The 16,333-nt window shown below is 38.5% G+C and overlaps 1 protein-coding gene across 7 annotated transcripts in view; it reads right to left on the reverse strand.

Annotated features, from left to right (window-relative positions):
- Nucleotides 1–16,333, reverse strand: part of ATP8B4 (ATPase phospholipid transporting 8B4 (putative)) — a 346,626-nt gene that overhangs the window by 244,342 nt on the left and 85,951 nt on the right. For all 7 annotated transcript variants that reach the window (XM_069098021.1, XM_069098022.1, XM_069098023.1 and 4 more), the window contains 2 exons: nt 6,720–6,833; nt 3,782–3,880 (listed from right to left, as the gene is read on the reverse strand). In XM_069098021.1, coding sequence (XP_068954122.1) covers nt 3,782–3,880; nt 6,720–6,833 — 213 coding nt within the window. The remainder of the gene's footprint in view (nt 1–3,781; nt 3,881–6,719; nt 6,834–16,333) is intronic.

Genomic DNA, 16,333 nt, shown 5'->3' on the forward strand with positions numbered 1-16,333 from the left:
AGAAAAAAAGGAGGAGGAAGAGGAAAAAGGAGAAAGAGGAGAAAAAAAGGAGGAAGAGGAAAAAGGAGAAAGAGGAGAAAAAAGGAGGAGGAAGAGGAGGAGAAGGAAAAGCAGAAGCAGCAGAAGAAGAGGCAGAAAAAGAATGAGGAGGAGGAGGACGGGAGGAGGGGGAGGAGAGAAGGGGGAGAAGGAGAAAACCCATTACTTCTGAAATGTTTTCTTATTAACCTTTAAGTCCTTTATCCACCTTTACCCACCACCCACTCCCAGCTCAGAGATAAGAACACAAAGGAGAGCAGTGTGCTCTAAAATATCTAAGGTTCCATCCAGCTCTAATTTTTCTCTTTTTCTATTCTCTATTATGCCCTTCTTATCCCATTCACCCTAAAATCAGAAAAAGAGCGCAAAAGAAAAGTTTCATTTGTGTCTCTTCTCTGAAGGTAGTCACAAACCAGTAACACCCAATCTTTGTCACTTGCCCTCAGACAATCTTAGGTAAATTATTTTCCTTTCCATGTTCTGTTATTTAAGTTGTTCCAGGGTACGAAAAGGGTACCATTCTACTTTGGCATAATTAATAATGTTAATGATAATAACAATAATAACATGTATATAGAGCTTTATTATTTATTGCCTTTTACATTCTTCAGAGATTGTGAGGCTTCATATTTCATAACTATATAACATTACCAGATGACCACTGTTAAAAAAACGGGGAAGCAGGTTGGGATCACTCAAAATGCTACATATTTTCCAAATGCAACCCAGAGCACTTTCTGTCTCTTATTAATTTCTGGGAGGAGTTTATTCTCCATCTTCAATGACTGACCAAGATGAAAGTATTAATAGACCAACACATCTTGCTACTCATTCAATTATATGTGACTGTCTTGATAAAAGGCATTTTTATCCATTCTTTTTTTCCCCCTGGGTATTGTCTCTCTTCTCTTTGGAATGGTTATGGATATCACTGAGCAACCCCTGTTTGATGTAACCAGAAGAATGTTATCTGCAAACAAGATCTTCTAGAAGATGCCTCCTTCTATAACCAGGGGTTCATGACTGTTGATGGAATCAAACTACATCTCCATATCAATATAATTGGTTTTCTTTGTAATTCCATACTTTTTACATTATTGTAAGTAGGGGTCCATAGGCTTCACTCTACTGCCAATGGGATCCATTATGCAGAAAAGGGTCAAGAATCCTTGTTCTATAGGGAATCTCTTTTTCACCAGGACATCCTCCAAGACAACAGTGAATACTTTCATGAGCATTCACCTGCCTGTGCTGTGCTTCTCTTAATACTGATCATAAGAAGATATTCAAACAAATTATTTCTATGATGGTATCTATCAAGTGATATTGCATAATCTGAACATATAGGTTGCAGTCACTGCTGAAAAAGAAGGCCTCTGAGGCTGAATTCTGCTTTACAAAACTGACTGCTTTGAAGAAATAAATACCCAAATAATAAACCATGAGATTTTATCTATTCTCTCCCTTTCAGATAATTGTATAAATAAAGATATGGTCTACTATACAAAATCATTTGTGGTGCTCTACCATCTCATTTACCTGTCCACTAACACAGCCCCCACAGCCTCAAGCCCCTCAAGTAACACATGTATGCCCCACTCTTTGCCTGGCCCAAGCCCATCTTGTGGTCCTGGCCTCCTAACCCCACTCAAGCAAGAAAACTTGCAGCCTTGAGTTTGTCTTTAATCTTGTACAGTTTTCATCTCTATGGATTGTTAACGCAATTTCTTTGCATTCCTGATTAATGAGTTAATCATATCTAACCTGGCTCCAGACCACCATGCAAATCTCTGGTCATCTTCCTAACATGTAGTTTAATACCCATTTCTAGCCCCTTTCCACCTCTTACTCTGGGAACATAAATCAAAACTACCACTTCTGGGAAGTCAATCAATTGCCCTATTTCCACTCACTGTCCCAATGACTTCAAAAACCTAATCACCTTCCCTAGTCCCCACTCCCCTAGGTATATTATCTTGCCCTATTAGAATATGAGCTTCCTGAGATTTTGCTGCTTTTTGTGTTTATATCTCCAGTGCTTAGCACAGTGTCTGGCATTGTGGCACTGTTTTTGGGGGTGAAGAGACAGTATCATTATTTAGCAGTTATGACTCCTTGAAAATTCAATTATCAAGCACCTTTTATAAATCATTTTATTTAAAATACATTTTTGCTGTTGAGTCATTTGAGTAGTATCTGACTCTCTGTGATGCCATTTGGGGTTTTCTTGGCAAACATACTAAAGTGGTTTGCCATTTCCTTCCCCAGCTCATTTTCCATTTTCCATTTGAGACAAACAGGGTTAAGTGACTTGCCCAGGGTGACAAAACTAGTAACTGTCCGAGGCCGAATTTGAACTCTGGTCCTCCTGATTCCAGGGCCAACACTCTATCCACTGCACCACCTAGTAGCCCCTTAAAATACATTACGGCAAAATAAAATTTTGTTTGGAGACTAATATATAAATAATAAGTGGTATTTTGGTATGTCCTGTGCTCAGAAATGGAGAGGAAATTTAAGCCTTTAAGGCTGAAGGTTTTACAACATCAAATGATGGTTCACTCATAGTAATACCATTTTCCTCTTCACAATTCCCCTTTTTCAGTGACCTGTTTCCCTCTCTTTAATGATACCAGATGAGAGAACATTTGGTAGTTTCCTCTTTCTTTGTATTAACTTTTGTATTTGTCTCTCTCTAATGTATTAACATTATACCTCTGAATAGATTCAATAAAGAAAGAAGTACACATACCAAAAAAAATATTAATTTATCTTGTTAACAGCTTAAAAGTTTGGCATCTAATTTAGCAATTTTCTCTAAAAGCAAATTTCCCAATACATGAATCCTACTCTCTACTTCTTTCCAGGGTCATCAACTCCAACTGTTCCTTATCTGATAAAACTAAGAAAAAATAGAATTTTTTTAAATTCAAATGAACTTGGCTCACATTTTATATTTTTGCTTTTTGGAGGGGGGGAAGCAGGGCAATTGGAGTTAAGTGACTTGCCCAAAGTCACACAGCTAGTAAGTGTTAAGTATCTGGGCCAGATTTGAACTCAGGTCCTCCTGACTCCAGGACTAGTGCTGCATTCACTTTGCCACCTAGCCACCCCTTGACTCACATTTATTAAGCACCAATTGTGTATAAGACATTATATGAGGCAGCAAAAACCTTCATACTTCCCCTTTATCCCATCAATGATAAATTTCAAATTTTCCAGCAAAATTGGAGAGGCAAGATATTGCTGTTGTTAGTCATTTTCAGTTGTGTCCAACTCTTCCTGAGTTCCTTTGGGGATTTTCTCAGCAAAGACCACTACAGTGGTTTGTCATTTCTTTCTCCAACCCATTTTACAGATAAAGAACTGAGGCAAACAGGGCTAAGTGACTTGCCCAGGTAAGTTCCCGAGGCTGGATTTGAACTCACTATGTTGAGTCTTCTGGATTCCAAGCCCAGTGCTCTATCTACTGTGCCACTTACCCGCAAGATTTCATGGTGAAGTGCTATATAGAAGTATACACATAGCAAGAAAAAAAAAAGTCTTATCATATTCAGTTCTACTCACTAAATATTAAGCACCTACTATGTACAAATACACTCTAGGTGACAGCAATAAAATGAACAAAGTGAAATAGTCTCTGGAAGTCCAAGGGATTTACGTTCTACTTCTGTGCATTAAATGGGGGATAAAAATGGAAAGTATTGGAAGCAATAAGGAAGACTCGATGACAAATACTCACAAAGTCGTCAGTGGCATCCTTGACAGCAGTAATAGTTAACACCAGGACTAAAGGCACAATGGTTGTAAACCATGACAAGGAAGATATTTCTGGAATTAGCTGCAAGAGACAATTTTAGATTTTATTACCCTCAAAGTCACAGGATTTTATTAACCAACAGTGTGTCATTTTTGTCTGAGAACATAATTTGTTAAAATTACAATATTGTCACCTAAATATTCCTTAACTCCAGTGAGTAATTAGAGGATATTGCAAGGAACTTTCAGAGCATTCATCTGCAAACATCACATTATTTAGAATTTTTTTTAATTAACCTGAATTACATAGTGCATTTTTACAAAGTAGGGAATTTTCTTAAACTCCAGAGAACCAGTGAAAATGAGTTTCTTGAATGCTTTCACAACCAATATTAATTTGGCAAAAATATCCTTTAGAAACATTCAGTTCTTCTTGGTTATTGGGCTTCTTTTTGAATTTGTCATTTTAAGCATTAGATAACATTCTCCTGCTCTTCATCCACTTTTTTATCCCCACCACCAAACATTTGAGGCATTTTCTAAATATTCACTAAGAGGGCTATGGCTATATAGTAGAACTCCTCATCTGTAAAATGAGAGATTGAATTAGAAGACCTCTGAGGTCCCTTCCAACTCTCAGTCTGTGATCCAAGGATAAAGTTATAAAAAGCACCCAAAGAGGGGTTAAGGAACCTAAATCCTCTTCCCATCTCTGCCAATAAATGGGCATGTGCCCTTGTCACTGTTGACCTCTCTTGGTTTCTGTTTCTTCATTGGCAGAATGAGGAGACTGATCTCTAAGGTTCCTTACAATGGCAAAATTGTTTGAGTCTATGAAAGTAGTCCATTGTAGGAACAATAGATCCTGCTCACACTAAACATTGAGTTTGAGAATTTCTGCCCAAGCCTTAGGAATCTGGGAAAGCAAACCTGCTACAAGAAAAGTGTCAAGACGCAACCCAGATAATTAAAATAAATTAAACCAAATGCAGTCTCTAGTAAAAATAAATCTCATTTTTGAGAGTTTGGTGACTTTAATAATTTCTTAATGGGGACAGGCAGGTAGTACAGCGAGTAAGAGCATTGGCCCTAGTGTCGGGATGACCTGGGATCGAATCCAGGCTCAGACACTTAGCACCACACCCAGAAATAACTGGCTGTGTAACCTTGAGCAAGTTACTTAACCCCAATTGCTTAAAAAAGTAATAATAATAATTTCTTAATGAGGTGGTATTTTATATACAGAAAGCTATAATTAAAGTCCTATGTCAATGTCATATTATGACACAGAAGTTAACCTTGGTTCTTGAAGGCTATATTTGCCAATAGAGGGCAAGCCTCAGCAGTTCCATCAAGCTGAAAAGAACTTGAGGAAAAAAAGTCTATGGACAGAATCTGTGACTCTACATCTATTGTCTGAGGGCCAGTCAGCCAAGTTCAAAGAGGCTGTACACCAAGAATTAACCACCAGGTAATTGATTGGGTTTTTTTTAGGTGCAGAAAATAAGAGATAGGGGTGTTATAAGCTGGATTGATGCAGAAGTTATTCATAGAAATCAAAGATGACATATCTGAAAGACTAAAATATAATTTGAAAAAAAATCATCTCAAAAGCATCCTTTTTTAAAAAAAATCCTAATATTTAAGTGTATTTGGGAACTGTTGAGTTTTTGGGGGGAGGGTCTGCACCTATGATTTTACTGTTACAGACATACCCTCTACCAAGGCAAATCAGTAATTCTACTAATGTCTTAGAGATTCTTAATCTGGTGGTATCCACAGGCTCCTGGGATCCATAGGCTTCTATTTTAGCAGGTCTGAGATAGGACTTGAGTACCTGTCTTCCAAGACTGCTATCTCTCAGTCAAAAATTGTTAATATCAATGAAATCACAAAACTTTATCTTTTATTTCATTTGTTATTAGTAAAAACCAGAAAATTGGCCCATCTACACTTAGGTTCAACTTTTACTTTAAGGGAAAGAAATAAAAAATCATTACTCTCATTTTAACAACACAAATCTCTACCACTAAATGCTTTTATTAAATACACATGGAATATCTTATATCTACAAGTAAAAGCTGCTGTGTCTCTTTTATGAAAAAAAAAACATGAAATAACCTAAGTTATCGAATTAATTTCTAAAAAAGAGCTTGATTACTCTCCTTTTGCCTCAATCCTGAAAATAATAGCAATGTCAAGTGAGGAAGTAAGAAAGCATGGAGGGAGGCGATTAACAATAATTACTAGGGTCTGGTATGGTTCAAATAAAGGGCAAGCCTGAATTTAAAAGTGACCTTGATGTTTAGAATGATGAATGTGATGTTTTAATGTGCTGCTGGAACTCCCACGTTCAACAAGAAAAAACAATATAATAACCATGAAAATCTGATCTGAAAGGACAATTTACCTAATCATGGGTATTGCACTAATTGGATTTCTTCATGTTTCCAAAAGTTAATGAAATCTTTTTTAACAACCAATTCAATAAGTCCAATCCACTCAAAAAATAAACCAACTATGCATTAAGCACCCACTGTATGCAAAACCCTCTACTAGGTGTTGTTCAGTCATTTTTCTCAGCAGTGTCCAACTCTTCATGACCCCATTTGGGGTGTTCTTGGCAGGGATACTGGAGTTGTTTGCCATTTCCTTCTCCAACTCATTTTACAGATGAAGAAACTGAAACAAATAGGGTTAAGTGACTTGCCCAGGGTCACACAGCTAAGTGTCTGCAGCCTGATTTTGAACTCATGAAGATTAGTCATCCTGACTCCTGGACCAGTGCTCTATCCACTGTACTACCTAACTACCCCCTCTACTAGACACTATAGACAAATGAAAAACCATCCCTGACTCAAGGAGTTTATAGTCTACTAGATTGTAAACCAAGTGGTAAAGAAAGGGAACTTGTACATTACCTGCAAAATCAGTAGGAAAAGGAAATAGGCGTTGGCCACCCGTTGGAATTGTTCAAATAAATTAACAGGCAAGAAGGTGAGAACATTGTACTTAGAGGTATGGATGCGGTTATTCTGGAAAAGAAACATAGCAACACATTAGTATTGGCAGAAGCACTCAATCAACAAGTATTCTGTGCCAGGAACTTGTGCTAGGCACTGAGAATACAGACAAATTATAATACACAAGACTAGTGAAAGAGTATTAAATTTGAGTACCATTCCAGAGGGTGCTACTAAAATTTTAACAAGTAGCTCTCCAAAGGAAAAAAAAAATTCTCATGATACACTTTTAACTTTAATCTGCATTATTAACTTTTTCTCTTTCACCTTCTTAAGTCTAGACAAACAACAAAACAATTCATCAAGTCCTAAATTTGTAAGTTTGCTGATTTCTAATGTGTAAATGCTCACAGTGAAAATTCAACAATTGACTCAAAGATTCAAGCTGGCTCCAACACACCCTTGGTCCTGTCTCTGCCATTTGTTATCAAGTCATTTCTCCTCTTGAGTCTCAGTTTTCTAATCTGTAAAATGGAGGGGGGAAGAGGAAGCAATGAATTAGTTCATTCCTAAAATGCCTCCAGTTCTAATATCCTGCAATTCAGCACATCTGTTTATCAACACAGGTAGCCCTAAAACATGTGAGCCAAATATATGGATTGTACTTAAAACAAGATCACAGATCACAGACCTAGAACCAAGAGAGATCTTTCAATGCATCTGGCTTACAGCTGAGAAAACTGAAAGTTAAAGATAAGAAGTGACTTTCCCACAGTCACACAAGGAGTGACTGAAGTAGTATTCAAACTCAGGTCCTCTCATTCCAAATCCAGAGCTTGCATTACTACAGGCAGACTCCGTAAAGTTAAAGCCAATTAACTATGGGATTTTGTACACTGTGCTGCTCAAGGTTGGCATTTTTTCTAGGATGGCTTATTCTTGATAACAGGCAAAGTCTTTGTTAAAGCACAGAAACACTCCTGGGACAGAAAGCCAATTAGGTTGCAACTCCTCCACCCCTGAGATTACCCATTCCCGTATTCCTAGTGCGCCATTCCTTTATCTGTCCCTGGTTTGAGATGAAGACTCATCAGGGCTCTGCAAAATCACTTGTGGGCTTGGGAATAGCTCCTGATAGTAAGCAAGTACCAACAGGCCCAGTGACCAAAATAAGTTAGCCAGCAGAAACAACAGATGTGAGATAGCAGCCTAATAGAAACCCACCTCTTCTTACAGGGCCAGAGAATTCGAGTTGAGAGGGGACCTTCACGGTCACCTAAACAGAAACTTTCATTTTAAAGATGAGGAAAACAAGAATCAGAAAGGGCTTACCCAAGATTACACATATAACAAGTGGCAGAGTCAGAATCGGATACTGTGTCCTTGAGCCCTGTAGTCAGGGCTCCTTCCACCATATCCCACTGCTTTCTTCGGGAATGCTTTCAAAGAATTTTATGTCTGTGGGAGGGACGGGGGGGCTCAAAGGGAACCTGCAAGGAGGAGGTTGCTTTATGTTTTTTCTGCCAAGTGACTGAATAATAATAATAAATAGTAATAGCTAGCAATAGAGCACTATATAAATATGTATTCCCCTCCCCATTGTATGATTCCTATTATGCACCAGGTACTGTGCTAAGCACTTCACAAATTTTATCTCATTTGATTCTCACAACAACACTATGAGGGAGGTGCTGTTATTATTCCCATCATAGAGATAAAAAACTGAGACAGAAGAAATTACATGATTTGTCCAGGTTCACACAAATAGTAAGTGTTGGAGGTGGACACATGTGAACTCAGGTCTTTCTGACCCCAGACCCTATGACACCTAGCTGCCTTGGGATTCCTAGTACATAATGCAAAATGCCACGGTACATAATGCAAAATGCCAGGCTGGGCGAATCAAAAGGTGGAATTAAGGTTGCCAGGAGAAATATCAACAATCTCAAATGTGCAAATGATACCACTCTGATGGCAGAACATGAAAAAGAATTTAAAAGTCTATTGATTAGGGTAAAAGAGGGAAGCGTAAAAGCAGGCTTGAAGCTTAATATTATAACAAACTAAGATCATGACATTGGGTACCATCACTTCCTGGCAAATAGAGAAGAAATGGAAGCAGTGTCAGATTTTATATTCATGGGCTCAAAGATCACTGCCATACAGTGACTGCAGCCATGAAGTTAAAAGATTCCTTTGAAGGAAAGCTGTTGCTATTATTCATACTTCATTCTCAAAGAAGATCAGTGACATCAGAAGCATGATGTCTTTACTTGCAAGTGAATTGGATTTAAGTCAGGCAGGGCTGTAAAAAATCCTCAGTCTCACTCTCAGTAGCCAGACACGGGTCAGGACAAATGGCAATGGCCCCAGATGCAGTGGGAGATCTTGGCCTTTTTAAGCTAAGGTCTTTCCAGGTCTCAGTTTGTCTGAGGCAAGGCCTATTCAGTAGTTAAAAGGCTAGATAAGAATTGAGGTAAAAGGACCAAGTTTGCCTTCACAAAAGAATCAATCTGGGAAGGGAAGACTCTCAGAGTTGCTAGCCAGAACAGAAACAATTGCTATTTACACTTACTCTGAGCCATCAAACCCAAACTGAAGGAAAGCAAACCTGGCAGTAGATTAAAAAATAGAGACATCGCTTTATTGACAAAGGTCTATATAGTCAAAGCTAAGGTTTTTTTCAGTAGCAATGTATGAACATGAGAGTTGTACTCTAAGGAAATCTGAGGGCTGCAGAATCAACACTTTCACATTGTGGTGCTAAAGAAAATTTTGAGAGTCCCTTGGAAAGTAAGGAGATAAAATCAGTCAATACATAAAGAAATTAATTCATTGGAAGGACAACTATTAAGCTGAATCTTAAATACTTTGGACACACAATGAGAAGACAGGACTCTGTCTGGATGCTGGAAAAGATTGAAGGTAAAAGGAAAGGGGGAAAGCAGAGGATAAGATGGATAGATAGTGTCATGGAAGCAAGTAACACGAGTCTGGACAGACTTTGCATGATAGTGGAGTCCAGAAGAGCTTGGCTGCTATGGTTCATGGGGTCACAAAGAATTAGACATGACTGAATGACTGAACCACAACAATGTACATACAAGTACAAAGCATCCCAAACGTCTTAGTGCATCTTAAACTTTAATAGTTAAAAATTTTAATAGCTCTAATAGTTTTAAGTTTTAAATTATTAAAGCTTATATATACATATTGTATATGTATGTATAGTCTCTTCCACTTCCCCCTGAAGGTAAACTCTTTGAAAGCAAAGGCTGTTTATTTCTGTCGTTTTATTCCCTGTGCATAATATAATTCCTGGCATCATAATAACCATTTGATAAAGATATGTTGATTAACCGATTACTATGACTGGGCCAGTGCTACTTCCATAGCTTCAGATCTAGTAGGGAACCTATAGGCCATCTAGTCTGATCCCTTCATTTTATGAATAACAGCAGCATTTGGGAGCTCAAATTTCAAATCCAGGTTCTATCACTACCCAAAGACATTTAACTTCCTTGCTTTGTAAAACACAAGGGTTAGACTAGAAGGCCTTTCATCAGGTCTTTTCTAGCTCTAAATCTATGATGCACTATAGAACTGAGGCCCGGGGCGGCCAGGTAGCACAGCAAGTAAAAGCACCAGCTCCAGTGTCAGACTGACCTGGAGATCGAATCCCGGGCTCAGACACTTAGCACCCACCCAGAAACACCTGGCCGTGTAACCTTGAGCAAGTTACTTAACCCCAATTGCTTAGGGGCGGCCAGGTGGCTCAGTGAGTAAGAGCACCGGCTCCAGTGTTAGGACGACCTGGAGATCGAATCCCCGGCTCAGACACTCAGCACCACACCCAGAAATAATAACTGGCCGTGTAACCTTAAGCAAGTTACTTAACCCCGATTGCTTAAAAAAAAAGAACTGAGGCCCAAAGAAGTTAAAGAAAAAAAACTTGCTCAAGGTCACAGAGGTAATAGCAGAGCCAGGATTTGAACCCAAGGCCTGATTCTAAATCCAGAATTTGTGCCACTATACCATCTGATCCATAAATAAGTGTTCACTCAGTACCTGTTCTGTACTTACTGTGAGAGGTACCATGATGTGGTTGGTAGGAAGAGCTTTGGTTTCAGAGTTAGAAAGCCTAAGCTCAGAGGGGCATAATAATAAAAATTATAGCTAACATTTATATAATGCTTACAAATGTGCTAGGCACTGTGCTAAACATTTTACAATTATTATCTTATTTGATTCTCACAACAACCCTGGGAGGTAGGTGCTATTCTTATAACCATTTTTGAGACAAGGAAACTGAGGCAAGTAGAGGTTAAGAGACTTTCCTAGTGTCACACTGTAAGTGTCTGAGACTAGATTTGAACTCAGACCTTCCTGATTCCATTCCCAGCATTCTATCCATTATGCTACCTGGCTCCCTCAGTAGACAGACACTAGATTTGGAGTCAGAAAGAAGTGGATTCAAATAACGCCTCAGATGCTTTACTAGCTATGTGATCCTAGGAAAGTAACAACCTCTCTCACCCTCAGTTTCCTCATCAGTAAAATGAGAAGGCCAGACTCAAAGGTACCTTCCAGCTTTGAATCTCATCTCTGACCCTTAAGTCAGCAGCTCTAACATTTACTATTAAAAAAAAAAAACACACAATTCTGCATTGATGGGAGTCTCTGAGATCCATAAGGCTGAAATGTGCAATCCAATGCAACAAACATTTATTAAGCACCTACTAATCCAGCCACTGTGCTAAGCCCTGGGAATACATTAATAAAAAGAAAAACAGTCCCTGTGCTGTTATAATCTAACGGGGGATTGGAGGGAGAGACAATATAGATAAGCTCCTTTATCCTTCTTGGTCCCCACACCCTCCCCTAACCTGGCATTTTTAGACTCTTCCACAATAAAAAAAACTTGGTTTGCCATAATCTCAGTGCTACATCTTTCTTTTTCATCTTTTAGAAAGTCAGTGGCAAGACCCAAGGTCAAAACCTAGCTCCAGACTGTGGTGTGGGTGTGTTGTGCTGTCAGGCTTGGTGGATGTCTTGGTTAGATTTTCCGACCTGCATCCCTTGCCCAACTCCCCACCATCTCTCTAGCTCTTTTTTATTTCTTTGTTACAAGGGCTAACTCACTGGGGAAAGGAAGGGAAGAGATATAATTGGGAAATGAAGGCGACATAAAAACAAAAGATATCAAGAAAAAAACAACTCCAGAAAGAACTCAGACTGGAGGACACAGGAAGGGATATGACACAACATCCCAAATTCCTCTTAACTAACACATCCTCCCACTTCTTTTTCTTTTCCCTATGATCCATTTTTTATCCAGCTCCTCCATCTTATCTTCATTATACATAGTCTATTCTTGACTTGTTCAAGTCTAATGGTTCCTTATTAAAAGGCCTTCACAGTTTGGGGACCTCCCTTGCTTTCCCAGTATTTAATACCACTCCCTTTTGTTTACTCTAAGCTCCAACCGAATGGTACTACTAGACATTCACTTAACTGGACACTTCGTGCTTCTGCCTCCCGTCCTTTGTTCCTGCTCTTCCTTATAACCAAAGACTCTGTTCCCCACCCCCCCCCTGCAAACACACACACACACACACACACACACCACATACACAAACTCACATGCTCAACTATTTCATGGCCATTCATTTTCACAATCTACTTTTAATTCCCTTACTCAAAACCCTTAAGCATTTCTGCATAGCCTGTCATTTAAAGTCCACCAAATTCTGGTACCTACCAATCTTTCTGGCACTATTTCACACAATTCCCCTTAATTAATGTCAAATTCCAGTCACTATTCTCTGAACTAATCTCCAACTTCTAACCCATCTACCAGGCCTTCTAGGCTTTCCATGCTTTAATTCAGAATCTTTGAAGCCTTCTCTGCTCCCTATCCCTCCCTTCCAGCTGTCAGTGTTCACTCCCTTCTCAACTGTCTTCATTCAATAATTAAGATCACAGACGCATAGATTTAAAACTAAAAGGGATCTTGGAGGTCATCTAGTCCATCTCTTCTTACAGGCAAGGAATTGAGGCTTAAGAGATTTATTAGTGTATATGGTTCCCATTTAGTGGTTTATGACTTCCTTAGGGATTCTCAATGATGACCCGAGGAATTTTCTCTAAAAATTCTTTAATGGTTCCTCAAGCAATAAATAATTGAAGTATATTATAAGTAATATATTGAATTACCCTGGGGATCCACAACCCTATGCTTTTGTTTTTGTTGTTGAAAGAGGTTCACAGAAACTTTGGGAACTACTCTATATGTTGTATTCTCCCCCTTTCCCCCAATAGATTGTAACCACACTGAGGGCAAGATATATTTCATTTTTTGTTTTGGATTCCCAAGCACATTGATTTGCCCATAGTAGATGCTTAATAAGTGTTTGTTGAAACAAATTGAATCCTATTACCTTTATGGTGGGGACTGACCCCTGACCACTCCCCAGTGGCTCCTTGTTTTTAACATCATTGATAGGAAACTAATCATCTCCACTCCTTCCTATAAAACATATTGCCTGTTCTTCAGGATAGATCTGGGGGATTAACTGTCCTACACTATTAAATTGTAGCTGCCTTCATAGGAAAAATAACAAAGGACTCAGGCAAACCTACTCATTGGTGAATCAAACTGACATTTTTGCCAAAAGATAAGAACCAAATCCTTTTCCTTATAGCTTTCTGAAATTTCCTTTTTGATTTTTCATTGAAAGGACATATCTTCCCATTTTCCTTTACCTAGCTAAGATTGAAGAAACTGTCAAGACCTGAAACTAGAACATATTTGTATTTAGTTGAGTGAGAAGGCATATTTGACCTAATGCCAACTCAAAGGTAGGAATGATTTCTCTAACCTACTTTATGAAATTTTATTATTATGGACCTGCCATAATTATCCCAAAGCAATATAACATCTCTCCTTCTTTTCTGTGTACTTATATACTAACTTCTCTTGACCATACAACCTCTTCTCCATCCAATATGACTGCCATCCTTTGCACTCCACCATAACTTGACTACCAATGGAGTAGTGATACCAACTAAGGTCACCAAATACATTTCCTTGCAACTAAATTTCAACACCCTCAACCTCGGAACCGATTTTAGTGCTAAAGATCACTGTCTAAGATCCCTCTGTGAACATCTCATATGTGTAACAAATGCTTGTTGATTGATTGATATGCAACTAGATCCATGGACCAGAGTTACACAGGATGAGAAGGCATAGACAGATTGCAATTCACACCCCTGGAAGTAAAACCCACATTGATAAGATCAAAATTCATTGAAGTAACAAGTATGCACCCTGCTAGCAGCAGAGAGACCTCTGAAAGATGTCCAAATAGTTGACATCCATCAACACAACTAACTGCCTTCTACCTCCATGTACACTTTGTCATTTGTCTTATACATATATCATGCATTTCCCCTTTCTGGCAAAACTGTCTATAGTTACACTCACCCCATCAATGCTACTGTTTCTCCCTCCTTTTACTTCCTCCCACATACTTTCTCCTCTGCTCTCCCCAATGGAGTGTTGTATTTCCTCATAGAGGTCAAATGCAACTCCACCACCTCTTTTATTGTCGCTACTCCTTATACACAAGATACACTATTCTTTGTTGTATTTTAATCATAAGCATATCCGCCCAGTCAAATTGGTACTTGCATACTAGCACCAACTCAAAATGACCATAGCTAAGATCACTATATTTGTCTTTATAATTTTTTCCCAAACCCAGATTCCCTCTTATACTTGCCTATGCCTCTGCTTCCACAGCAGAGGGCAGGAATTGTACATCATATATTTAGTGGTTAAGGACTCTGAACAAATAACTTAACTGCTCAGATTCAGTTTCCCATCTCTAATATTCAGATAATAAAAGCATCTACCACACTAGGCTTTTGTGATATTCAAATGAGATGATATTTTAAAGCACTTGACAAATCTTAAAATACCATATAAATATGAGCTATTGTTATTACTAACGTGGAAACAAGGGACCACAGAGTAATTTTTGACTCCTCTGTCCTTTATTCTAGATATCTAATTTGTTGCCAAATCATGCCACTTCTTCATACATAATAGTTCCAACACCTATCTTATTCCCTGTGTACCAGTGCCTTGGTCCAAGACCTGTTTCTTTCTCACCTGAACTATTGCAACCTCTCACTTACTAGATTCCCTCTCTCCAGAATTGACCACATAACCATTCCCCTAGCAAAAGTAGCATCCAAACAATAATGACTCCTTTGATTTCTTTTTCCTTTGACTGTCTAGAAAATACTCTAGCTTTGCCTGCTTAATAATTATAAAGCAAGGGTGAAAATTAAAGTGGCTTCTGATTTATTTATTGACTAGAACATGTCTCCTTGATGTACATATTGATAGAATGATGGTACATTCTGATTTTCGTAGCATGATTACATTACCTAATTATATTACATGTCAAAATATACAGAATTAAAAATTAATTTCATTGATTGATGTGTACTACATTCTGGTGCAATGAAAAAGAATGCTGAATTTGGCATCAGATGACCTAGCTTCGAATTCCAGTCCTGATATTTTTATATGTAACTTTGGTCAAGTCATTTCACTCCTTCTTGGGGGGGGGGGGTAGGGGGCTGGGGGGAGGCAGGTGTGTAAGATAACAGGTTGGACTAGACGATTCTAAAGAACCTTCCAGATTTAAATCTTTCATCCATTTCTAACAAGCTAGAATGAATTTTCTCCCTAATGCTGGTAGGGCAAATAGTTTGAGCATTAGCTAAGCAGCTTGGTAAATATAGTTCCAAGTCTTAATGACATTTTCTCAATGGCTTTCTGGCATTTAAAACTCTTTATATAAGCTGGCACCTTTATATCTTTCCAGTCTTCTTAAACTTTTCTCCCCTCCATGTACTCTGCAATCCAATGACACTGGCCTCTTTATCACTCCCCAAGCAAGTCACTAAACTCATCTCCTTGGCTGCCCCCCATGTCTGGAATGGTCTCCTTCATCTCTGCCTCCTAGCTTCCGTGACTACCTTCACATTTTAGCAAAAATCCCACCTCCTGCAAAAAAACTTTTCCCAGTCCTTTTTAATCTTAGTGCCTTCCCTCTAAGATTATCCCCCAATTTATCCTGTATATTTTTTGTTTGTACATCGTTGTTTACATGAAGCCTCCTGCTCCCTTTTAGACTATGAACTACTTGAAAGCAGGTACTGATTTTTGCATCTCTCCATATTCCCCAGAATTCTGCATAACACACAGTAGGTGCTTAATAAGGGCTAGTTAACTGACTGATTATCCCGAGATAGGAGGATGGGAATATGTGAGATTATGCAACCCTTCAATTTGTTCTTTTGTTATGTCTTAATTGTTTTGTTTTTAATCCGGTTTTCTCTTCACATAAAACATCTGTGGTCTACCCAAATATGTGTATTTTTTTGTGTATATTCTGGTTGAAGTTAGAGGATACAACAAAGAAAAAAAGCTCTGGTTGTTCTAACTACATAAAAGGAATTTGAATAGAAAGTTTCCTTCCTTACTTTAGGGC

The sequence above is a fragment of the Petaurus breviceps genome, unplaced genomic scaffold (assembly GCF_028583685.1).
Source record: "Petaurus breviceps papuanus isolate PSGF00001 unplaced genomic scaffold, PetGlider_PUasm1.0 37, whole genome shotgun sequence".
In the NCBI taxonomy this organism is placed as follows: domain Eukaryota; kingdom Metazoa; phylum Chordata; class Mammalia; order Diprotodontia; family Petauridae; genus Petaurus; species Petaurus breviceps.